The sequence below is a fragment of the Neoarius graeffei genome, chromosome 17, assembly GCF_027579695.1.
Source record: "Neoarius graeffei isolate fNeoGra1 chromosome 17, fNeoGra1.pri, whole genome shotgun sequence".
NCBI classification, from domain to species: Eukaryota; Metazoa; Chordata; class Actinopteri; order Siluriformes; family Ariidae; genus Neoarius; species Neoarius graeffei.
Window position 1 is genome coordinate 27,956,327 of NC_083585.1, and position 26,707 is coordinate 27,983,033.

General features: G+C 43.0%; 1 protein-coding gene across 2 annotated transcripts in view; it reads left to right on the plus strand.

The window, feature by feature from the left end:
- myo18ab (myosin XVIIIA b) overlaps positions 1–26,707 on the plus strand; it is a 257,442-nt gene that overhangs the window by 7,446 nt on the left and 223,289 nt on the right. For both annotated transcript variants that reach the window (XM_060943952.1, XM_060943953.1), the window contains exon 2: positions 19,446–20,562. In XM_060943952.1, coding sequence (XP_060799935.1) covers positions 19,567–20,562 — 996 coding nt within the window. In that variant the 5' untranslated portion in view covers positions 19,446–19,566. The remainder of the gene's footprint in view (positions 1–19,445; positions 20,563–26,707) is intronic.

Genomic DNA, 26,707 nt, shown 5'->3' on the forward strand with positions numbered 1-26,707 from the left:
CCCATAGAACCGTCTGGTAAAAAGTTGTGAAATTTGGCACACTGATTCTAGACACTCTCAACATTCCTCTCAGCAAATTTCAGGCCTCTACCTCAAACCCTCTAGCGCCACCAGCAGGTCAAAGTCGCAGATACATTTCTGCTTGTAACTTTTGAACCGTTGGTCTGATTTTCAAAAACTTGGTATCCCTGGAATCCTTGGGCCAAGACGAATCCAACGCACCCCATGACGTCATTTTCCGCCCATATAGTTTTCCCGCCATTTTGAATTTTGTGAAAATCAATTAAAATGTTTCAACTCCCTCAATTTTTTACCAATTTCTCCCAAACTTGGAAGATAGCATAATTGGACCAACCTGCACAAAAGTTATACCCAGTGATTTGAATTTCACAAGCGTTTGCCCGTGGCAGCCAATCAAATTTGGCTGCGCAGATGCCAAACAGGAAGTGTGCTCATATCTCGGCCGCCCTTTGGAGTATCTTAACGAAACTTGGTGGCATTATGCCCCACCCATCCAAAAAGGGCCACAAAAAATTTGGAACAAATTGGCTGCTAGGGGGCGCTATAACTAGGAAAAATGTCTTTTGGCTCATATCTCATGATGCCTTTTGGGTAGAAACAAAATTCCACTGCCTCTGGAATCCTTGCGTCAAGTCGAAACTATCGCACCCTATGACGTCATATTCTGACTTGAGGTTTTTCCACCATTTTGAATTTTGTTAAAATCAATGAAATTCGATGGCAACCCATAGAACCATATGACTAGAGGTTTTCAAATTTGGCAGCCTGATTCTACGCTCCCTCAAGGGTCTTGTCGCCAAGTTTCAACTCACCACCTCAAACTCTCTAGCGCCACCAACAGGTCAAATTCGCAGGTACATTTCTGCTTGTAACTTTTGAACCGTTGGTCTGATTTTCAAAAACTTGGTATCCCTGGAATCCTTGGGCCAAGCCGAATCCAACGCACCCCATGACGTCATTTCCGCCCATATATTTTTCCCGCCATTTTGAATTTTGTGAAAATCAATTAAAATGTTTCAACTCCCTCAATTTTTTACCAATTTCTCCCAAACTTGGAAGATAGCATAATTGGACCAACCTGCATAAAAGTTATACCCGGTGATTTGAATTTCACAAGCGTTTGGCCGTGGCAGCCAATCAAATTTGGATGCAAAGACGCGAAACAGGAAGTGTGCTCATTTCTCGGCGGCCCTTTGGCCTATCTTAACGAAACTTGGTGGGATTATGCGCTACCCCTTCTCAAAGGGCCACAAAAAAGTTGGAACAAATTGGCCGCTAGGGGGCGCTATAACTAGGAAAAATGTCTTTTGGCTCATATCTCATGATGCGTTTGGCCTAGAAACAAAATTCCACTATGTCAGGAATTCTTGGCTGAAGACGAATCCATCGCAACCTATGACATCATATTCTGCCTTGAGGATTTTCCGCCATTTTGAATTTTGTTAAAATCAATGAAATTCTATGGCAACGCATAGAACCGTCTGACTAGAGGTTTTTAAACTTGGCACACTGATTCTAGGCTGCCTCAAGGATCATGTCACCAACTTTCAACTCAACACCTCAAACTCTCTAGCGCCACCAACAGGTCAAAATCACATGTACATTTCTGCATGTTACTTTTGAACAATACGTCTGATCATCAAATTCTTAGTATCGCTGGGATGCTTGGCGCAAAAGGAATCCAACGCGCCCTGTCTCGTCATATTCCACCCAGTAGATTTTCCGCCATTTTGAATTATGTGAAAATCAATTAAAATGCTTCTCCTCCCTCAATTTTTGAACAATTTCTCCCAAACTTGGTAGATGGCAACTGGGGACTAAGCTGCATACAAAACTTACCCGGTTTTTAGAATTTCCTAAGCGTTTGGCCGTGGCAGCCAATCAAAATTGGAAGGCAGATGCAAAACAGGAAGTGTGCTCATTTCTCGGCCACCCTTTGGCCTATCTTAACGAAACTTGGTGGCATTATGCACCACGCCTCCCCAAAGGGCAGCAAAAAATTTGGAACAAATTGGCTGCTAGGGGGCGCTATAACTGGGAAAATGTCTTTTGGCTCATATCTCATGATGCGTTTTGGGTAGAAACAAAATTCCATTATCTCTGGAATCCATGCGTCAAGACGAATCCATCGCACCCTATGACGTCATATTCTGACTTGAGGTTTTTCCACCATTTTGAATTTTGTTAAAATCAATCAAATTCGATGGCAACCCATAGAACCATATGACTAGAGGTTTTCAAATTTGGCAGCCTGATTCTACGCTCCCTCAAGGGTCTTGTCGCCAAGTTTCAACTCACCACCTCAAACTCTCGAGCGCCACCAACAGGTCAAATTCGCAGGTACATTTCTGGTTGTTACTTTTGAACCATACGTCTGATCGTCAAAATCATAGGATCTCTGGAATGCCTTGGTGACATCGAATCCAACGCGCCCTGTCTCGTCATATTTCACCTGGTAGATTTTCCGCCATTTTGAATTATGTGAAAATCTATTAAAATGCTTCTTCTCCCTCAGTTTTTAACCAATTTCTCCCAAGCTTGGTAGATAGTAACTGTGGACGAAGCTGCAGAAGAATCTTACACGGATTTATGAATTTCATAAGCGTTTGGCCGTGGCAGCCAATCAAATTTGGCTCCTCAGACGCAAAAGAGGATGTGTGCTCACATCTCGGCCGCCCTTTGGCAGATCTTAATGAAACTTGGTGGCCTTTTGCCAGACGCCACCAGAAAGGTCCCCAAAAAACTTGGAACAACTTGGCAGCTAGGGGGCGCTATAACTAGGAAAAATTACTTTTGGCTCATATCTCATGATCTGTTTGGGCTAGAAACAAAATTCCACTATCTCTGGAATCCTTGGCTCAAGCCGAATCCATCGCAGCCTATGACGTCATATTTAGCCTTTACGATTTTCCGCCATTTTGAATTTTGTAAAAATCAATTAAAATGCTTCTCCTCCCTCAATTTTTCACCAATTTCTCCCAAACTTGGTAGATAGCAACTTTGGACTAAGCTGCACAAGGGCATTACCTGGCCCAAGTGCATTCTGCTGGCCTTCCGACTAGGCTCATATGTTGCTTGGCCCCCACATTGCTGCTTGCAGCTATATTTTTACTTGAGTTTTTTTATTTTTTTGAAAACTTATGACTTTAACTTCACTACATTTGAAAGACAAATATCGTACTTTTCACTCCACTACATTTCTGTCAAGTTCCTCGTTACTATGAAGCAGCTTTGAAAGTGGATCTTTTTTCTTTTCTTTTCTAAAATGCGATTGCTTTTTCCCCAGGTGACACTGAGACAGCCGATCAGTAATCACCAGGGTCACGTCACGTCCATAGACTGTATAAAATCAAGCTCAATGATTTCTCAGCAGCGTTATTTAACACGATCAGTTGATGGCAGAATGGAAGGAGGCGGTTCTTCTGGAGAATGCACACACTCATGACCCATGAACCCATGTTTCAGTTTTCTGAAAGGATTAAAGATTCATTTCATTTTAAATGTTTGCTTTGTTTGTCGAAAACGAACCACGTCACGGCCTACAAAAACTCGCCATCCGACCTGCAGAAGCATATTGAGGTCTAATAAACGTTTTATTCCAAAAGAAAGTCTGCAACGAAGTTGTCTGTGCTTTTAGAGCTCGCGATAACAGGCCTAGAAATTCATATATTTTTTTCACCAGCCAGCCGGACTAGTTCCCTTCCAGAGTAACTCGCCAAACAGAAAATCAACTCGCCAAAATTTGTTCATGTATGAATTTTACTTCTGTCAAAAATAACGCAAAAGAGAGTAGTTACCATTGTTCATGACTAATGTGCATTTATTTCAACACCCGAGTATTATGATACTGTTGTTAAATACATAAATGAGAACAACACAGAGCACCATAATATAATATCAACAAATAATAATATATTGGAAAACTTGGCAACTTGGTGTATGAGTATTGAAAACAAATATAATTACTATCATGACTATAGCACCCAAAATATGTCCAACATGCTTTCTGTATTTAACCATTTATGAGAGAGAAAGCATTAGGAGCTTCATATTGACTAGGAATCAACTTGAAAAAAATTAGTTATTCCATAAAAATCGTATCGCAGCCAAGGCCTACCCTGCTCCCACGTTTGCTTAAAAGCCCTTTGTCGTTTCTCCTTCTCGTACGCTTTATCGGCGGCCTTTTTCTCCTCTTCAGACCGAGGTCGCTTTGTCCCCATCTCTGGCGGTTTCTGTACACCTTTCAGAAAATTCCACATCGCAACGTAGCTTTGGCAGATGTAGATGTAAACAACAACAAAAACACGTGTTTAAACGGGCGATAATGTGGCCACATCTATTGAATTTGATAACGTGATTACCGCGATATTCAACGAGATGTGTTATATACATGCGCAGTAGTGAAAAAACCGACAGCCTGACTCGTACACGATATGATTCGGAATTCTTCGGTATTTTCCGTCCTGCCGATAAACACATCGATTAACACAGACACGGCACGCGCTTAATATGTGGCGGCTTTAGTTGACGGTGTGTCTGAATCTTTGCTTCTTATATATTTTTTATTTTCAACTAGCCAGCCGGGCCGGCTAGTGACAGGAATTACCCGCCAAATGACAAATAAAATCACCTTGGGCGACCGGACCACCGCGAATTTCAAGCCGTGGATAACGTTGCAACAGCTATGCAGACTGGTTAGTCAAATGACTTTCTGTGGATTTGCCCGCCAAGTTGCCGTAGCCTTGTCCATGGCTAACGTTAACACATAGCTAGTTAACTTGGACACAGTTAGTTAGCATGTAAAAACGGAGTTACGCTAACATGAATAACGTTAACTTTAGTATAATCTTGCCGAATAAACAGAATGTAGAAATCTTTCTTTTCTAGTAGCGTTAGCGACCCAATATGATTTCGAGTTTGAAAAGCGTTTGCTAGCATGTCAGGTGGAGCTTCACTGACTAGCTAGCTTAACGTTAAACCAGCATGATGGCACAGAATGCGTTCATTTTGTGAATTCACATTTCTGTCCTTGGTAACGGTATTAGGTTTTGTGGCAATAATACAACGATGCATTGACAGAAAATGTACAACCCCGATTCCAAAAAAGTTGGGACAAAGTACAAATTGTAAATAAAAACAGACTGCAATGATGTGGAAGTTTCAAAATTCCATATTTTATTCAGAATAGAACATAGATGACATATCAAATGTTTAAACTGAGAAAATGTATCATTTAAAGAGAAAAATTGGGTGATTTTAAATTTCATGACAACAACACATCTCAAAGTTGGGACAAGGCCATGTTTAGCACTGTGAGACATCCCCTTTTCTCTTTACAACAGTCTGTAAACGTCTGGGGACTGAGGAGACAAGTTGCTCAAGTTTAGGGATAGGAATGTTAACCCGTTCTTGTCTAATGGAGGATTCTAGTTGCTCAACTGTCTTAGGTCTTTTTTGTCGTATCTTCCATTTTATGATGCGCCAAATGTTTTCTATGGGTGAAAGATCTGGACTGCAGGCTGGCCAGTTCAGTACCCGGACCCTTCTTCTATGCAGCCATGATGCTGTAATTGATGCAGTATGTGGTTTGGCATTGTCATGCTGGAAAATGCAAGGTCTTCCCTGAAAGAGACGTCGTCTGGATGGGAGCATATGTTGCTCTAGAACCTGGATATACCTTTCAGCATTGATGGTGTCTTTCCAGATGTGTAAGCTGCCCATGCCACATGCACTAATGCAACCCCGTACCATCAGAGATGCAGGCTTCTGAACTGAGCGCTGATAACAACTTGGGTCGTCCTTCTCCTCTTTAGTCCGAATGACACGGCGTCCCTGATTTCCATAAAGAACTTCACATTTTGATTCATCTGACCACAGAACAGTTTTCCACTTTGCCACAGTCCATTTTAAATGAGCCTTGGCCCAGAGAAGACGTCTGCGCTTCTGGATCATGTTTAGATACGGCTTCTTCTTTGAACTATAGAGTTTTAGCTGGCAACGGCGGATGGCACGGTGAATTGTGTTCACAGATAATGTTCTCTGGAAATATTCCTGAGCCCATTTTGTGATTTCCAATACAGAAGCATGCCTGTATGTGATGCAGTGCCGTCTAAGGGCCCGAAGATCACGGGCACCCAGTATGGTTTTCCCGCCTTGACCCTTACGCACAGAGATTCTTCCAGATTCTCTGAATCTTTTGATGATATTATGCACTGTAGATGATGATATGTTCAAACTCTTTGCAATTTTACACTGTCGAACTCCTTTCTGATATTGCTCCACTATTTGTCGGTGCAGAATTAGGGGGATTGGTGATCCTCTTCCCATCTTTACTTCTGAGAGCCGCTGCCACTCCAAGATGCTCTTTTTATACCCAGTCATGTTAATGACCTATTGCCAGTTGACCTAATGAGTTGCAATTTGGTCCTCCAGCTGTTCCTTTTTTGTACCTTTAACTTTTCCAGCCTCTTATTGCCCCTGTCCCAACTTTTTTGAGATGTGTTGCTGTCACGAAATTTCAAATGAGCCAATATTTGGCATGAAAGTTCAAAATGTCTCACTTTCCACATTTGATATGTTGTCTATGTTCTATTGTGAATACAATATCAGTTTTTGAGATTTCTAAATTAGTGCATTCCGTTTTTATTTACAATTTGTACTTTGTCCCAACTTTTTTGGAATCGGGGTTGTTCTTTTAATACTTAAGTATTTTTAAAAGCAAGTACTTCAGTACTTTAACTTGAGTAAAAATTTGACTGGACAACTTTCACTTGTATCGGAGTAACATCTGACCACCAGGATCTGTACTTTGACTTAAGTAGTGAAGTTGGGTACTTTTGTCCACCTCTGCAAAAGCTTTACTCTCTTTAAACATATCTTCAACTTATTCATCCATCCGTTATCCGTAACCGCTTATTCTGTACAGGGTCGCGGGCAATATCCGTGAGCCAGTCCCAGCTGACTATGGGTGAGAGGCGGGGTACACCCTGGACAAGTCGCCAGATCATCACAGGGCTGATACATGGAGACAAACAACCATTCACACTTAGTCAATTTAGAGCCACCAATTAGCCTAACCTGCATGTCTTTGGGGACGGTGGTGGGTTCGAGCCCAGTGGCCGACGAGGGCCTTTCTGTGTGGAGTTTGCATGTTTTTCCCTGTGTCTGCGTGGGTTTCCTCTGGGTGCTACGGTTTCCTCCACCATCCAAAGACATGCAGGTCCTAAATTGACTGTAGGTGTGAATGGTTGTGTGTGTGTCTGTGTCAGCCCTGTGATGATCTGGCAACTTGTCCACCTCTCACCTATAGTCAGCTGGGATAGGCTCCATTTTGCCCGCGACCCTGCACAGGATAAGCGGTTATAGATGATGGATGAATGTCTTTGGACTGTGGAGGAAACCCACAGACACGGGGAGAACATGCAAACTCTACACAGAAAGGCCCATGTCGGCCACTGGGCTCGAACCCAGAACCTTCTTGCTGTGAGGCAACAGCGCTAACCACTACACCATCGTGCAACCTCGGGTTATCCATTATGTTGTAAAATTATTTAATACAGCAGCCTCACAGACTTGCATCTTGACACTTAAAGTGTGATCTTAAATGGCGTCAGATTTATCGTGTAACTTTTTGAGCTGTTTTCGTTTTGCTTGGCTGTTTCTGAAATCACCCACAATGCTGCTTGATTTGGTCAAAGTCGTGCCAGTTGGATTTAGGGCTACTGTGCTGTATCGTATCGTCCATGTTGTACCGGTACGATTCCTTCCTGTGATGAGAATTTGTCATCCCGCGATGTTGACAATTTAGTATAAATACACAGACGATTATAGAAAATCGTGGTCGAGAGATTTGGACTATTTCTCGATAATCACCTCGAGCGACTCGGCAAAATGGCGGCCGATCGCTTCGTCACCGTAAGAGAGGAAGAATTACAAATGATGAAGGAAAACGCTGTTCCTAAAAGCACGAAAGATGCTCCGAAGTTTGGTCTAAAACTATTCAAAGGTAACGTGGAGTCGTGACTTATTTTATAGATTTCAAAACAAAGTATTTTATGTGACTCGGCGTAGATAAGTGACAAGTCTGCGCCGCGCCGTAGAGCCCTGCACTCCCGCGGGACCCGCCGCAAAGCAGTGCGGCGCGGGACAAATTTTGAAAGCTCATTGCGGGCGGGACCGGAAGTGCACATATGCGGGCGGGAGCGGGAGTGCACATATGCGGCGCGGGCGGGAGCGGTGATAAGCTGCAGTCCCGCTAACTAAAAACATGTTTGAAATAAAATTTATAAATTATTAATTTATGTCTATCATATATAATTTGTGCTGGATATTTTATTTGGCATTAATAAAAACATTTTAAGATGCCTATATTTGCAGAGAGAGTCAGATTGCCAGATTGAGTGAGGAATGGCATCTTAAATTTGCCATTGATCACCTTAACGGGAAATCCTTTGATCACTCTAATGACTTGCCGTTCACACCCAGCTAGCAAGAGAACCATGAGTGAAGTGATTTACTGCTTGAGTTAGTCTACAACTCTAATCAGAGAGACAGGTTACACAGTGACGGTAGGCTTGACTCAATGCTATCCCAGAAATCCTTCCTGTAATATGCAAATTTGGCTGTCCAATCAGAGGCGGCCAAATTTGCATATTACAGGAAGGATTTCTGGGATAGCACTGAGTCAAGCCTACCGTCACTGTGTAACCTGTCTCTCTGATTAGAGTTGTTCACTCATGGTTCTCTTGCTAGCTCTGTTTTGCAATAAAAAAAAAAAAACATTGGTACAAAGCAAGCCCATTCACTTTTTTATGCTGATCAGAGAATTACAATGGTTTCTCATGTGACAAAAATGTGTGATTCGCTGTTAAATATTTTAATCACTGGACAGCACTAATTATTATTATTAGAGACACTACATGCTGAATCCAGAAACAAGGTAAATAATAACAAACGTGAACATGAGCTGTAGATATTTATGCTCAACTCCACTCAAAGTAGGGGGCGGGGCACCATCACGCTGTGTCAAGACAAGAACTTTCCTGAGAAATAACGCGAACGTCTGCATCATGCGGGATTTGTGGGCGGGAGCGGGATTTGTGGGCGGGAGCGGGACTGAAAATCATAATTCTTTGCGGGCGGGAGTGGGACTGCACAATGCGGGCGGGAGCGGGACTGAAAAATCCGACCCGCGCCGACCTCTACCGCGCCATTATGACTGTACATTAGCATGCTGTTTTTGAAGTTTGAAATAAGTGATTTTTTTTAAAGCATGATTTATTTTTATTTATTTAAATAATGACTTGTGTGTATTTATGCTAAAATAATTATCCACCTCAGGCTCAGTGGGTATCGGTGAATAATAACCTCAACTCTGTCTCTGTTATGATTCACCGATATTCACTTCACCTTCGGTGAATAAATGTTAAACATCGATGACGTGTTTACGTGTGCGCTGGAACGTAGGCAGCTCACACGTAGAACTAGAAGAAGGAGGGCGGAGTCAGTAAAATTCACATTGTACTTTTCACCTACTTAATCGGTCCACTTTAGTATTCGATGATGGTCAGGATCGTTTTACTTTTTTGGATCAGTGTTTGGACTCTCAAGACAGGATGTTGATGTTACTGTACTTATGGCCAAAAAGGCATTGTGGAATGGTGCTATTTTCATACTGTCATTTTATAGCTTTGCCGTAAAAACTACAATGAGAGATCGCGATAGAGTTTTTGGTCTATACAGCCCAGCCCGAGTGGGTTTTAGCCCTTGCTTCACCTCTTCCTGAAGACAGTGATGCAGCAGAGCTTTAGTCCTTTAAGCTGTCTCACCTCTTCATCTGTTCACTCTGCTCCAAAAGATAAAGTTCAAAAGCTTCATGCGAAAACCCAAGTTGTTGATGATGTAATGCTTGTCATTCCGTAGCTCTTTGGGTCTTTACTGTCACGCGGTACAACTGTGTTGTATTCTAGAACGTAGAGTCTGATGGTTCTGTTTCCACGTCTTCTTATTAATGACATTGATATTTGCTGAGTGAGAAAAGAAGGAAGATGATGACCAATCAAATGAGGGTTCTGGGTTCCAGAAGGTTCCACCGATGTTACGCAATAGAACGACAAGCCGAGAAAGCCGGCAAAAAGGACGAGCAGCTTGTGACGCTTGTTGCCCGAGATCCCGTCGAACTCCACGACAGTCATCCGAATATATTGTCTGAACCTGTCGCGGTACAGCTTCAACTCGAGATTATGAACGTCTCACTGTTGTCGTTTCTGGTCCAAAAGTGAGTCGGGTGGACTCGAAACTTTCTCTGACTGAGTGCATGTCTGTAATTATTACGTCCTCATCACTGCGAGACGACCCCACCGTTCACTCAGGACGTTCTTGAGAGTCGTGGCGTGAAAAGAGCACAAAATGGAACGCGTAATATTAAAAAAAAAAAAAAAAAGTAAGTCCCCAGATCTTAAGTCAGTTGAACACCTATGAGAGATTTTGGAGTGACGTGTTTGTCACAGCGCTCGACAACACTATCATCAAAACACCAGCTGAGAGGGATTACTTTTGGAAGAACCGTTTTAAGCAAGCCAGTGTTATTGTAGAGGCTTGTACAATCTGTGCTGAGACGCTTTGAAGCTGCTGCGGTGGTTTGTAGTGTTCGTTCTTTCTCTCTTTATCTCTCCTTTCCTTCCTTCCACTCATCTGTATATTCTTATCTGCTTTTTTTTAATACAAGTTTAAATAATTAAAATACAATTTTTGATAGCCCACACTAGGGCTGCGTACCTAAATGTAACATTAGGTACAGGTACCGGTACAGAGGTTTAGGGACAGGTCCAGACCTGTACCTGTACCCAGGGTGCGATTTGTCAAAAAACCAGAAGGGGGGATGTTTTTTTTTTTTTTTTTTTAATCATGAAACGTCACAAAATTAAGGTAACAATAGGCTAACCGCTCAATAACATCCGATGATATCAAATGAATAACACTAAATGAAAACGAACACTAAACCAGAGATAGTAAATTCATCTTCCTATCTCTCTGACTAAATACACGAACACTAACACACAACAAAGTTCGCATGGCTTGTCGCGTTGCTGTGATGTTTCTCTCCCTCTGGATTAAATGGACAGTGACTCGAAAATCACTAAAATACATGAATACTAAGGTGGGGTTTACATTAGACCATATCAGCGGATCATCAGATTAACATTTTTAAAACGATTAGCGTGCACAAAGCAACACCAATACACGATTCGCCTGCACACAGCAACACCAATACACGGATACGCTCGGCTCCGCAGGCATCCTGCGCTCCAAATCACTCCGCCCTGAACAGCGAGTGCCCTCTGGAGGGTGCGCACTCCGGCCCTGCGCAGCTCACAGAGCGCATGAGTGAAGCGCACGAGCAGTGATTCGGGACTGAGCCGCTGTGTGTGTGATCCCAGTGCATGTTGGGTATGCGCGTCACTTACCACTTGCAAGTGGAAGGATGGCAAGCCTAAAGACAATCATAACTACACAATGGGCAGTATTTGCATCAGTATTTGCAGTATTTTCATACTTTTATACTCTTTAATGAAAGGTGATACAAGGCGGAAGTCCGCGCCGTTTTTCAGCAGTCGCGTCACATGACCAACGCCAGCGAATCAGGAAGGTGGATGTCACAGTGACGTTGTCCAATGACGACACCAGCTAGAGCTCAGCACAGCGTATCCGCGTATTCTCAATGTTTACACAGCACCGGACCAGACACGATCTGGATTGAATATGTGGACCCTGGCGGATTCCCGTTTCCCGGCGTTTCCAGGCGTTTTAATGTAAACGGATAGTGCATCCGCGAAGAAAACGAGACAGATACGGTCTAATGTAAACTTGGCCTAAATGAACAGTTTGTTCTGATGGCGCAGTTCATGTGGCCTTTTCTGCTTTCCCGTCGATGCGCTATCCGCCGCGTTTTGCCCTTCTTTAATCCACATTTCTGCGAATTTCTCAGCAGGGAAGGAACGCACGTCTGGCCCACTGACAGCGAGGAAAAGAAGGCTGTCAGTGTGGATACATTCATTCTGTTGCGCTCATCAGTAAGGATGTGATTCATGGCGCTAAATCCACGTTCACACTCTGGATATTGTTATTATCTACAATGTATCTATTTGCTGGGGACGTTCGTGAACATCAAAGCTGCCACTTCGGGTCATTTTGAGAGTGAGTGCAATGTAGACCATAGAAAACTGTCACAACATGCCTGTCATGTCAACTTTTTTTTTTTTTGGTTTGTTTGTTTTATTGACGGGGTTGTCCCCGAGGATTTTTTTTTTCAGCAGAGATAAAAACCAGAGGGGGGGATGATCTCCACCATCCCCCCCAGCAAATCGCACCCAGCCTGTACCTGAACAATTTGACAAATTCTTCTGAACTTCTTCAATAATGACAGAAACAATAATAAACTGTTGACAACTTGTCAGTATCTTTATTCAAAGAAAACCGAACAGAACTAGGTTTTCTACCTCACTTCTCAGTCTCACACTATAGTTAACTTGGGACAAAAAGTCATAAGTTGTCTCACAGCGAGAAGTGACTACACTAGAGTACTACAGACTACGCGCAGTCCGCGGCCTTTAACTTGCGCGGCAAAATTACACAAAGCAACAAAGGCTGCCAATGCCAGCAAAGGAAAAATGGCTGACCTGCTTTTGAGTCTTTTTGACCAATCAGAACGCTGGATCAGCCAAGCTCTCGCAATGTCTCGTGAGACTGTGGCGAGAGGATCTCAAATCAAAGATGGCTCTGATTTCAAGTTTCAGCGCGGCATTTTACGTCTTTTCCAGTGCTATATTTTCGATTTTCATCTTTGTGGTAGGATTTACGCATCTTCAGTCACAAAATAAGCATTTACTTAGTGTAAATTTATATCGGTACAGTACCGGTACTTCATGATCCGGTATTTTGGACCTGTACCGAATCGATTTTCATGGTACAGTACCGGTACGCAGCCCTAGCCCACACGCTTTTATAAATTCATATTATTAATCTAAAGTATGCGATAAATAAACTTATGACAGCAGCTAGGCGCGTGAAGCTTCACCCAATTCATGATTCGATTCACGATGCGATTTTCCCATGATATTTTTGAAAAAAAAATTAAGAATTTTATTCCCCCACCAAAAAAGCGACATTTATTTTCCTATTTTTTTATCAATTTGAATATTAATTTGTTCAATTAAAAAAAAAAACTTTTCAGAGATGTCCACAAGCACCGGCGACTGGCGGTTTTCTCCGCCTACACAGACGCTGTACGCCGGTTGCTCGATCCCAGAAAAAAAACCCTTGCCTTTCAATGTTCAAGTGATTTATATCGTCTCTGCTGTCCATGCTTTGCTGCAAATCCACTTATTTCAACACAAAACTGTCTTCGATTCGGGTCTCGCATGACCGGAAGCGGTGCCATATTTGTTGATCGGTTCTCGCACTCTGATTGGCTGAGCCTGACCACATGACCCTGCCGTAGCGTATGTAGTTATGTTACAGAGCCAGGCAGCGTACTACAGAGAGAACCCTGCCTTTTATTTAATTTTTTTAATAACAACAATAATTATTTACACATGTTTGGAAAGGTTGTAGTAAAAAATATATATGTTATTTACCAGTTGGGAGGTCTGTATCGTGAAATACCGTGACCGAGGTCTTGAAAGTACTGAGCGAGGCCCTCTGGGCCAAGGTTAGTATTCAAGGCCGAGGTCACGGTATTTCACCATACGGACCGACCTTAAGCTGGTAAATAATATATTTATTTTTTCTTTACCAAATTCTAACAGAAAACGAGAGCTCCCGAAAGGGAAAACCGAGCCGAGGCGCCATTTTGAATCCTCATTCACGGCTGTAATGCAAATGGCTTCCTCCTCGGTATACAAGTGCACTTCCATGGCAGGAAAAAAACTACATTTTGTCCCCTATGTAGTCCCCTATTTATACAAAACTGAGTCATTCAGGATTCGGCCATGTTTTTGCTCGGCGTTAGCAAGTTAGAGGTGTTTAGCTTTCTCCTGAAATGTTTTCTTTTATTTCTTCTTCCTCAGGGGAGTAAAACTCGCTTTCGCTGTGAACACTGTCGTTATCGCTATCCATGATGTAAAATTAATGCTATTCTCCTGAGAAATCCTGGCAAAAATGTATAAGATTTTTGATAATCTTATAAATAAATCTTATTTAAAAAAAAGATAAATGTTGACAAAAAATGCTACTATGTTTGTTGTGAACAAACGAGTTGTCAGAGGTCCGTAACTGGGGTCCGTATCGTAGGACACGGACCCGCTCGCCAGCCAATCAGAGCGCAGGATTTGATGGAAACTGGACCGTGAAAAAAAAAATTGCCTATTAAATAAAATATCCCTTTTATTAAACATGAAAAAGGTTAAGAATAAATAGGCCTTTTCTTCATAACCATTTTTGAACATTTCTACGACCTCCATTTACTTCTCTTTACTTTAGCCTTCAGCAGTCTGTAAAAAGAGAGCTCGGAGTTCTCGTTAAATCTATTTGTAGAGTCAATCGTACAACAGGTCGTTCCCATTTTAGATCTGGGTTGTTGTTGTTTTGTGTTTTAGTGCCATTAGAGCTGTATTACATGCCTCACAGTAACTCAAAGGTAGACAGAAAAAAATGTGGCAACCCTGCCATTTACTAAACGAAAGCTCTATGGGTTAAAACTGTAAGCTTGTGTGTGTTATCAGTTATCATGCAGTGAAAATAAACACGTACGCTACCGTTCAAAAGTTTGGGGTCACCCAGATAATTTTGTGTTTTCCATGAAAAGTCACACTTTTATTTCCCACCATAAGTTGTAAAATGAATAGAAAATATAGTCAAGCCATTTTTCTGGCCATTTTGAGCATTTAATCGACCCCACAAATGTGATGCTCCAGAAACTCAATCTGCTCAAAGGAAGGTCAGTTTTATAGCTTCTCTAAAGAGCTCAACTGTTTTCAGCTGTGCTAACATGATTGTACAAGGGTTTTCTAATCATCCATTAGCCTTCTGAGGCAATGAGCAAACACATTGTACCATTAGAACACTGGAGTGAGAGTTGCTGGAAATGGGCCTCTATACACCTATGGAGATATTGCACCAAAAACCAGACATTTGCAGCTAGAATAGTCATTTACCACATTAGCAATGTATAGAGTGCATTTCTGATTAGTTTAAAGTGATCTTCATTGAAAAGAACAGTGCTTTTCTTTCAAAAATAAGGACATTTCAAAGTGACCCCAAACTTTTGAACGGTAGTGTATGATTGTCGTATTAATGTAAAGCATGCTACACTGGACACATGCGTCTTTAACACTACGTTCACACTGCAGGCTGAAGTGACTCAAATCCGATTTTTTTCGCCCATGTGACCTGTATCCGATCTTTTATTGACAATATGAACGACACGGATCCGATTTTTTTCAAATCCGACCCAGGCCGCTTGGATATGTGGTCCTAATTCCGATTCCTGTCTGCTCTTTTCATATGCGACTTCAGTCTGAACCGCCAGGTCGCATTCATCCGACTTACACGTCATCGACAAGCCACAAACGTCACTATTCTGCGCTGAAGTAGGCGGCGGGTCTCTCAAAAAAAGTTACAAAAACATGGCGCATGACACGTTCCTTTGAACGGAGGTTGCAGTCACTACCCCGCAGAACGCCTGAGCCGAAACCCTTGCCCTCTTCCTTCTCAACCTCCTCCTTAACATCAGGCTATTGTGCATGTTCTGGCTCCGTCGCAACAACAACTGCATCATCGCCAGGTACTCCATGCTGGCTACTGTCACACACAGGAAACTTTAGGTTACTTCCGTAAACACTGGCCATGCTCACTGCGTGTGACGTCGTCGTATCCTGCAATGCGCATGCGGAACACTTTTAGGTCGCTTTTCGTTCATACTGAGGATCACATACAAGTCGCGTGTATTTGTTAATGTGAACGACCTCACAAAAAAATCGGATTTCACAAAAAAATTGGAATTGAGCATTAAGCCTTGCAGTGTGAACGTAGTGTAGGTCTCAGGTCTTTAAATGGAGTTTCAGTCCTGGTCAGAGTTTAATAGCGCTGAAGTGAAACAAGCAGAAGAGCTGAAAGCAGAAATGCCTGCAGTGTTGTTCCTGGTTGAATCGGATTATAATTTTAGGTGCTGTAAATGAGGGGATTTTGAAGAAGTTAGTAGCACAGGAACAGCAATTCATTATAAAAAATGGCCTCATATTCTGTTTGCGTTTGTCCTGGAATGACTTCCTGTCTTTGGAGGAGGAATTTTTTCCCCCTTGTTAATGGGCCTTGTTTGGATATTGGGCTCTCCTGCTGGTGGGAAACGGAGAATGTAAAAGCTGTTTTTTTAGAGCCCTGTGGATTTCATAAGTCCCCTTAAGCCATTAAACTTGAACTCCCGATGTTATTATTAGCCTGTTAATATTGTTGTTATAGATGTAGCATGTTTATTACATTAAGCTCACGGAGTGAAGTTTTCAGTCAACGTGATGAATTTCTGTCATATTTGGAGGCCATTATTGAAACATTTGCACCATTTGTGGGTTTATAGTCAAATATTTTCATGTAATTTGTGGAACGTTCACAGCTGCACTTCCAAACACATCTCTGCGTGCAGGGTCATTGAAAGTTCAAATGTTTTTAATGTTTGTGTGCTGTTCTCAAAGCAAATGTGGCCACTAGGAGAACAGGAGCCGTGTGTGTTTTGCTAGTTTATTCCCTATCGCTATGCTATCGTAAGTGAGCGAAGTCATCCCGGATGATTTTAATATTCTGTCGAACCAAAGGTGGTATTCGATCTGCTCATGGTATATGGTCTGACTGACATGCTCCAATGCGGGTCCTCGCTGTACGTCGAACTCAAACCCTACTGATAATGAAAAGATGAATCTGCCAGAGTGAATCCATAGTGTGTTCTGATCACCATGAGCAGGTCTCGACATTAATGGTAGCCCGACTGTCCGGGACGACCAAACAAGTTGAATATTTCTTAATCACCATTTTTATATGAATTATTCCAGAGTTACATCAATAAAGTTCCAACAAAACCAGTTCAATCGCCTCGATTCGGCCGTGTTATTGTTTACGAAATTCCAGGGACGCCGAGTACAGCAGTGTAAAAATAACCAGCCAAATAAACATCTGTGGTGAATCTTCATTTCATTTGAACGGTCATTGTATTTTTCTTTTGGATGGTCCACATTAACCGTCACAAATGTCTTAAAATATTTCGGGGGAATTTTACGACAGTGCTGAACTCGCGGTTTGTTTTCGTCCGCAACGTGACTCTGTCACCCTTATCATGTCCAACTCGTTTTCTTTCGGTTTTATTTCTTTAAATTAATTTATACTTGACGTTTTACTGGATTAATTAAGATTTAACTTTATTTCCTCCAGAAGCTTTGAATTTGGGTGAGTCTAACTCTTAAAACTGCCGATCAGGTAATGGGTTATAACAACACATGCATCATAATGGGGCATGGGATAGTTTTTATCCCCCTGGCATATAAACCGGGGGGGGGTTATAACTATTGCACTGTCCGTCTGGAAACATTTTAGTTTCCGGAGCATAACTCAAAAATTATTAGGAATTTTTTCACAAAACCTGATGGTTATGTTAAGTGACTAGAGGAGCCTTTTACTCGGCCTTTTGACATTTTGTGATTTTTGTGATTTTTTTTTTTCCCCTGTATTTCCATGGCAACCAATTCAACTTAGGAAAATTTGGAGTGGGGGCTGGGGGATGTCATCTCCTGATGACTCTGGTTGTTTATTTGTTCCAATTAAAGTTTGAGTTTTATTGAAAAATTATAATCATTAAAGGAGAACTCCGGGTGCTCCGGTTTCCCCCACAGTCCAAAGACATGCAGGTTAGGTTAACTGGTGACTCTAAATTGAGCGTAGGTGTGAATGTGAGTGTGAATGGTTGTCTGTGTCTATGTGTCAGCCCTGTGATGACCTGGCGACTTGTCCAGGGTGTACCCCGCCTTTCGCCCGTAGTCAGCTGGGATAGGCTCCAGCTTGCCTGCGACCCTGTAGAACAGGATAAAGCGGCTACAGATAATGAGATGAGATGTATTTTTGTGATAAATCCATATTATACTGAGCGCATTTCCCACATAATCCTCACTAAGGTTTCGGACAGCGCTACAAAATGGCGTCCATACTATATAGTGCCCTATATAGTGAGTAGGGAGCGATTTCAGACACAGGGAAAACTTCCGGCTTGATTACGTCAGCATTCGAAGGAGGGAGCACGCGTGTTTTGAGAACGTTGGCAGATGATGTTCGTCATTTTTATTTCCGCTGTACGTTTTACTTCCGTCCTACGATGTCTCGCACAGGTCTCGGCGAATCTCGTTTACGGCCACTGCTTTGACATATGGACTGATATATATTACAGAGCATATTTCAAACACTCAGAACTTGCTACAGCAGCGACAAAACAGCTGTCGGAAATGCATTCTTACATTTTATAAAATGAGAGAAATAGAATTTTGGTGATTTAAAAAATTTGCTTTCAGTTCCCCTTTAAAGCATAATGATTATCATAACTATACATGCTTTCGGGTAAACTTTGTTAACCACTTTCCTTTCCATACATAGTAATAATGTTATGGTCAGGACAAGTGAAAAATCTTGCTGCTTTTCCGACTGGACAAGCGGGTTAAACAGTTAACGTCGAGCCCTGATGAGATATCGTTACTCACACTGATTATTACTCGGGTTATACGGACAGTGACCAGGAAATGTCATATGCTTTTGTTGGTGTGGCGTTTTCCCGTTAGAACATGCGCTCTTTAGCCCTGTTTACATTATTTCGAATCAGCGGATCATCAGATTGTTTTTAAAACGATTCGCGTACACACACAAATAGCAGGAAGTGAAGTCCGCGCCGTTTTTCAGCAGTCGCGTCATATGACCAACGTGGCATGACCAACGCCAGCGAATCAGGAAGGTGGATGTCACAGTGACGTTGTCCAATGACGACGTCAGCTAGAGCTCAGCACTGCGTATCCTCGTTCCTCAATGTTTACCCAGCACCGGATCAGATACGAACTGGGTTGAATACGTGGGCCCTGGCGGATTCAAACTGTTCCGCCTGTGGAGTCGTTTCCCGGCGTTTTAACGTGCACGGACAGTGCATCCGCAACGAAAACGATACGGATACGGTCTAATGTAAACACCACCTTTGTTCCAGGCTGTTGATGGTGTTATTGTTGTTGCTTGACGCAGACATAAGACACATGACTTTCAAAACACGGGCTCGTTGAAAACTTCTCACTGCACCGCGGCTCGTTGCGGGACAGCGAACCAACGTTTCTGACGCGAAGTTTAGCCGTATTCTGAAGGTGACTGTAACTAGACTACTCACGTATGATCTCTGTTGTTTTCCTTTTCTTCAGGTGACATGAATTAAGGCGTTCTGGACTTGCATGAGCCACCCTGCCTCTGTATGGAAAAAAGCCTCACATTTGAAGATATAAGGGCCACAGTTGTGGGACTTGCTGTTGTCAGAGCTGAATCATGTTCCACTTGATCAAAAAGGACAAAGAGAAGGATGCAGGGAGGAAGAAGGACAAGAAAGACAAGCGGGAGCGGATGTCTGCCGCGGAGCTGCGCAGCCTCGATGAGATGAGCATGAGGAGGGGCTTCTTCAACCTGAACCGCAGCTCAAAGCGGGACTCGCGCAACAAGCTAGAAATCTCCAACCCCATCCCTATCAAGGTGGCCAGCAGCATGGAGCTCAGTCTCAATGACATCGAGTCGGACGGGCTCAGTAACCGCAGCAGCGTGGTGCTCGACTCGGAGCAGCTCAGTGCTGCGAGCTCAAGCGACGATCTGAAGGGTGACTACGGGAACTCTGTGCGGGAGCGGGCGGCTCGGTTCGGCCCTCTGGCATCGCACAGCTCGCAGATGAGCCAAATTATGAAGCGTTTCTCCTTCTCGCAACGGAGTAAAGAGGAGAGCCCTTCGGAAGGCTCCACTCCATCTGGCCAGAACTCGGCTGCACCGTCTCCACAGGTGGAGAACAAACTGCTGGTCTCTGAGCGTAAGCAGAGCCTCCCAAAGCAGCCTGCAGCTGGGAAGAAGGTTCACATCCCAGAGATGGTGGAGAAGACCTTCCCAGCCAGTTTGTGCCTTCCAGCTGTGGTCCCTCCACCAACTCCTGAGATTCGTGAGCTGGAGCTGCAGCGGCGTAAAACGGGTGACTTCGGCTTTTCCCTTCGTCGCACCACCATGCTGGACCGGGCGCCTGATGGGAGTGTGTACCGGCGAGTGGTGCATTTTGCTGAGCCTGGCGCTGGGACTAAGGACCTAGCTTTGGGGTTGGTGCCAGGAGACCGGCTGGTGGAAATTAACGGCCGAAACGTGGAGAGCAAGAGCAGGGACGAGATTGTGGAGATGATCAGGCAGTCGGGTGATTCCGTACGTCTGAAGGTGCAGCCGATTCTGGAGCTGAGCGAATTGAGCCGCTGTTGGCTGAGGAACACGGATGGGTTGCGCCGAGATGCCTTAGATGTAAGCCTTTGTCTGTCTGTCTGTCTCTCTCTCTTTCTCTCTCTCTTCAACTGCTGTCAATGCTGTTATTAACCAACTCAGGGAAAATCTCACCCACTTTGGTTTCCTTCCACCAGGTATCCTTCTGTACACAGTGTTGTATTTGCATTCATTTCTTTTCAGGGGGAATGCTCTTACTACAGGACTGATCTTCTCCAATCTAATGAGTATTTTCTTTTCAGCCCACTTTCCCATCGGAGACGGCATGTAACGATATATTGTGCGGTGATAAATCGCGATACAATTTTATGACTATTTGAATCGATGAAATAAAGAAAAAAAAATGAATCGCGATTATTATCAGGCTGTGTAATCTTTTGTTTTTCTTGGCGTTAATCGTGCTATTTAGACAGCAGAGGGCACAATAATGTATAATCGCAGGAATACGTGTGACTTCACCATAGGTGGAAGTAACACAGCGTTAATACTGCCAAAATACATGAAAAATAGATCTAAAATTGGAAAGAGCTGTTCTGCGATTGACTGTACACACAGATTTAACAAATCAGAACTATCTTTTTACAAACTGCTGAAAGCTGAAGAAAAGACGAAAAATGGAGGGAGTACAAATGTTCATAAAAATTTATGAAGAAAAGACCTGTTTAAAAAAAAGTTTTTAATAGAAGGAATATTTTAGTTAGGCTATTTATATCAGGCTTTCGTCTAAACCGGGGAACGGGGCGCTGCGCCCTCTTACCGAAATGCCGATTGAACCCCAAGTCACACTTAGGCCATGCACTTGTATGCTACTACATAACATGCAGTCTTTCTCAAAACGATCTTTTCTCCGTGAAAACATCCCAGCAACACCACGTGACAATGTGTCGGATCATCAAATACGTTATAATTACTCCAAAAATATTCCAATCATAGTAGATACACCGCCAGACGGTGCAAAAACAATCCGAATTGGCGTTTAACAGATTGAGGCGCCATGTTGTTTAGTTGTTTACTTGTCGCGGCTGCTCTCGCAAGATTTGACATGGGTTACATACAAGGTCAGCTGACTTGTAGAGCGAGAGTTCTCGAGACTGAATGACCTTTCACCCATCGGCGCGGGAGCTTTTGACAGAAGTAGTTCGCGAGTTGTTTTTGTTGACACTTGGGCATTTAAAGATGTCATCCCGCGGCACGAAGCGGAAGAAAGCCAAAGACTGTCCGGGGCAGAAGAAGATTTACTTCTTTCTTTTTCAATGTTGACAGACAATTTGTTACAATTTCCCTCTCAGATAGCCTCAGAATGTCCCATTGGAGCCTCAATTTTTCAAAGGCTTCGCACAGCGGAGGAGGGGGGGGATGGACAACCGACCCCATCCCTTCCCCTTTGCTCCCTCGCCATGGTGAGCGCCCTCATACTAAATTTTTCTAGAAAAAACCCTGTATATTTTACTCCAACCTTTTATAAATGTCAGGAAATAATTATCGTTGGTGGTTCAGAAAATGAAACAAGTTGTTTTTTTTTTTTTTTTTTTTTTAAACAGAAGTTATTTTTAAGTTGATGAATAGGAAATTAATTCTTGCGGCTTTTGGTAATAAGTTTCTTCATTTTGTTTTATTTTTCAAAAATTTTGTTGGAAAATTGAGCCATGAATCGAATTGAGTTGTGAATTGGGCGAGTCGTTCTATGCCTCCATAGGAGTCGCGGGTTGCAGTGATTTAAAGGAACAGTCCACCGTACTTCCATAATGAAATATGCTCTTATCTGAATTGAGACGAGCTGCTCCGTACCTCTCCGAGCTTTGCGCGACCTCCCAGTCAGTCAGACACGCTGTCGCTCCTGTTAGCAATGTAGCTAGGCTCAGCATGGCCAACGGTATTTTTTGGGGTTGTAGTTAGATGCGACCAAACTCTTCTGCGTTTTTCCTGTTTACATAGGTTTATATGACCAGTGATATGAAACAAGTTCAGTTACACAAATTGAAACGTAGCGATTTTCTATGCTATGGAAAGTCCGCACTATAATGACAGGCGTACTAACACCTTCTGCGCGCTTCGGCAGCGCATTGATATCTGAGCTCCGTATCAATGCGCTGCCGAAGCGCGCAGAAGGTGTTAGTATGCCTGTCATTATAGTGCGCACTTTCCATAGCATAGAAAATCGCTACGTTTCAATTTGTGTAACTGAACTTGTTTCATATCACTGGTCATATAAACCTATGTAAACAGGAAAAACGCAGAAGAGTTTGGTCGCATCTAACTACAACCCCAAAAAATACCGTTGGCCATGCTGAGCCTAGCTACATTGCTAACAGGAGCGACAGCGTGTCTGACTGACTGGGAGGTCGCGCAAAGCTCGGAGAGGTACGGAGCAGCTCGTCTCAATTCGGATAAGAGCATATTTCATTATGGAAGTACGGTGGACTGTTCCTTTAAAGTTCAAAATTTGTTTGTTCATCAGCTTTTCTTCACCCAAACTCTCAGTTTAATTCAGTGTTGTGTTTAAGGAGGTTGTTTCCTCTGGTGTAACAGCCACTCCACACCTGGAGACATGCAGCACAGATCTTATCGAATATTTTTTTTCATTTTCCGTGCAAAGTGTGTGTGTGAGTGAGTACGTATTACCATGTTAAAATGGATTTTGACACTAAATCTTTTTTTTTTTTCCTGTTTGTTTCAGTTGCTAAATGCTTGGCATAATGCCAGGTAACTTTAAGCGATTACATTCACAAGTGGTATTTTCGCCTCGTTCTGTGCATTCAAAAAAGACGAAGCCAATTTTGTTACGCTTGATGAGTTTCTTTGCCAGTTTAAGGCTCGGTCTCCAAACCATCCATTATCTGGAAAAAGGATGGGTATGATCTTACTTTGGGTTCATTTAGAAAGCAGGCGTACATGATGGAGCTAAAAATATGTTTTCACAATACAAATTCAAGATGTTAAGACGGTATCTAGGGTCGCTGACAAACAGACTACGGTGTTAATGATAGCTCTGGAAATGGTCTTAAGATTTCTAAAAGAAAAGGAGTTGAAATGAATCATTTTTTTTTCTGCTTCGGTAACTGCTTTATCTTGATCAGTGTCCCAGTGGATCCAGCTGTGTCGCGGCTATATCGGGAACAATGGGCGGGAGGCAGGAATACACCCCGGATGGGACGCCAGTCCATAAATACATAACAGCAGCGTCTGTCAGTGTTTTACACTCAAAAGCCACTTTAATAGGAACATCTGCGCGCCTACTAGTTTATTCGGCTCTCGGACGTTTTTTCAAACCTTTAACTATCCAGTTTTGGTGAGCCTTTCCCTCCTGTGCCTTTCTCTTCCGGCGTGGAACCTTGTGTCATCTGCCTCAAGGTTCAAAGTGTTGTGTCTTTTGAGATGCTTTTCTGCTCATCCCAGCTGTAAAGAGTGCTTATTCGAGGTACTTTAACCTTCGTATGAAATTGAACCAGTCTGGTCATGATCCTCTGACTGCTCTTATCAACAACTGGTGGTTGTTTGTTTTTCGTGCCATTCTGTGTAAACTCTGGAACCAACGAAGCATGCCATGGTCAAAGTCACTGAGATGACGTTTCTCCCCGTTCTGATAACGTTAAAGTGCCATTCCACCATTGGATGTATTCTTTGGCATAAAATACAATATATTTTGACAACATATATAAATGGTATCACTAGACAGAGAAATCTTTTAGCTTCAAAATGATATATCAAACATCATTTTTTGACAACGACAAGTATATTTAATTTTGCGACCAAAGTCACCTACCCTTTTAATTTCCGCGCGTGATGTCATCGGCAGGTTCCCCTTCTTGTGTACCACGTGACATGTGACGTGGCACATATTATCAGCAATGGCGGATAGAACGCGATAAAAATAATACCAATAAATCTAGCTAATACCAATAAATCTAGCTAACTGAAAGATTAACTCAAAATTTTTCGCAATTTTTTTGGCCCCCATATACGAGGAGAAATGACTCTCTCACTTTGGGGGTTTCCTGGTCTAAAAATAGACCGACACGTGGTACACAAGAAGGGGAACCTGCCGATGACATCACGTTTCACTACCGCACGGAAATTAAAAGGGTAGGTGACTTTGGTCGCAAAATTAATATACTTGTCATTGTCAAAAAATGATGTTTGATATATCATTTTGAAGCTAAAAGATTTCTCTGTCTAGTCATGTTGTCATAAAATATATTATATTTTATGCCAAAGAATACATCCAATGGTGGAATGGCACTTTAACTGAAACACGTGACCGGTATCTGTATGATTTTATGCATTGAGCTGCTGAAATATGATTGGCTGATTGGGTAATTGTGTGAATGTGCTGCTGTACAGGTATTCCTATTAAAATGGCCAATGAGTGTAAAAGTACTGGTGAAAATTTCAATAAAATGTGCACCGAGATGTGATTTTGATATTGATATGAAATTGGTATGTAGACTGAGGGGCGGCACGGTGGTGTATTGGTTAGCACTGTCACCTCACAGCAAGAAGGTCCGGGTTCGAGCCCCGTGGCTGACGGAGGCCTTTCTGTGTGGAGTTTGCATGTTCTCCCTGTGTCTGTGTGGGTTTCCTCCGGGTGCTCCGGTTTCCCCCACAGTCCGAAGACATGCTGGTGGCTCTAAATTGACCGTAGGTGTGAATGTGAGTGTGAATGGTTGTGTGTCAGCCCTGTGATGATCTGGCGACTTGTCCAGGGTGTACCCCGCCTCTCACCCATAGTCAGCTGGGATAGGCTCCAGCCCGCCCGCGAGCCTGCTCAGGATAAGCGGCTACGGATGATGGATGGATGGATGGATGGATGGATGGATATAGACTGGGGCTGCCCTACCAGTGAATATGGACTAGGTATATAAAGCAAGAGGAAAGAGCCAATTGTTATAGCATTTATTTTGGTATCTATTCATTGAAATCTGAATAGATGGGCACAATTTTTACATTTTCTCATTACATTTAGTCACATATCATCACCATCTCTGTCTCTCTCTGTGAATTGTGAAAAATAAGCACACGCAGGCCAGCTGGCCTTTTGCAAAATGAGCGTGTCCCCAGACTGCTGACAGCACAGACAGAGAGACGTCACTCCTCCTCATCCTACTGTGTGCATGACAGTAAATAAGATGCATGTCCTAGCGTGAGGAAAGCAGCCTCTTCTGTGTGTGTGTGTGTGTGTGTGTGGGGTTAATGTGAACTTGAGGCTAATAGTACTGTAGGGAAGCAGCAGGGAGCATAATGAAGCTCTGAGCCTGAAAGACACGATCTGCTCTGAGCTGCTTTATGCCTGTGATTGTATCGTCTGCACGTGTCCCTGTATGTTTTTATAAGCGGGTGATGTATTTGCCACCGAGTGACACCACACTCTCACAGGCTTGCTGTGTAACGAGGGTGGGGGTTTGTGAAGAATCCACCCTAGACACGCTACTCTGATGCAGCGAGTCCTTTCCAATCCCAGGCTGGGAATCACTGGAACACCAGTCAAAGGCCTGGAAAACTCTGACATGTGAACATAGCGTTCACAACCCTGTAGAAATGAGATCACTGAAAGGCTTGAGACAGAAACTAGAGAATGTGATTTTACAACACAATGGACAAACAGTGACCAAGAATGTGCTTTTCTTGTAAATTGAAAACGCGCGCACTAGTTACCCCCTTTCATACCAGAGCTGCTCCATTGTTCTATTTTTGGTTTTACCAACAAACAAAGAAGCACTTGACACGGCATCTTAAAGCCAGTCTCCTTTTCTACTTATTTCTGCTTTGGAGTGATGGGAGAACTGAGATTTTCTTGCCCTATGGCACCACTATAGACTTTACCACTTACCCATCATTTTTAAAAATCTTGCTTTAAATAGAAATTTCTCCAATGTCAATATTATTAGTCCCACTGGAGAACTCCTTTCTCTTCACTTTCCCATGGCGTAAGCAAGTCCCTTATTTTGTCGCATAAGCCTCAGTCACAACCACAACTCAGTACGTGCTCCTACGGCCGGTCTACGTGCAAGAAACGCACGGAGGGCGCGCGTGTGACGTGCTGATTTTCGAGCCGTAGACTGGCCGCAGAGGTTCTTTGTCATGTCAAACAAACTCTATGGGCGCTTACGGTTTTTTCAGGTTGCAAGACAAACTTACGGCCAACGTGCGTCTTTCTTCACAAACCAAA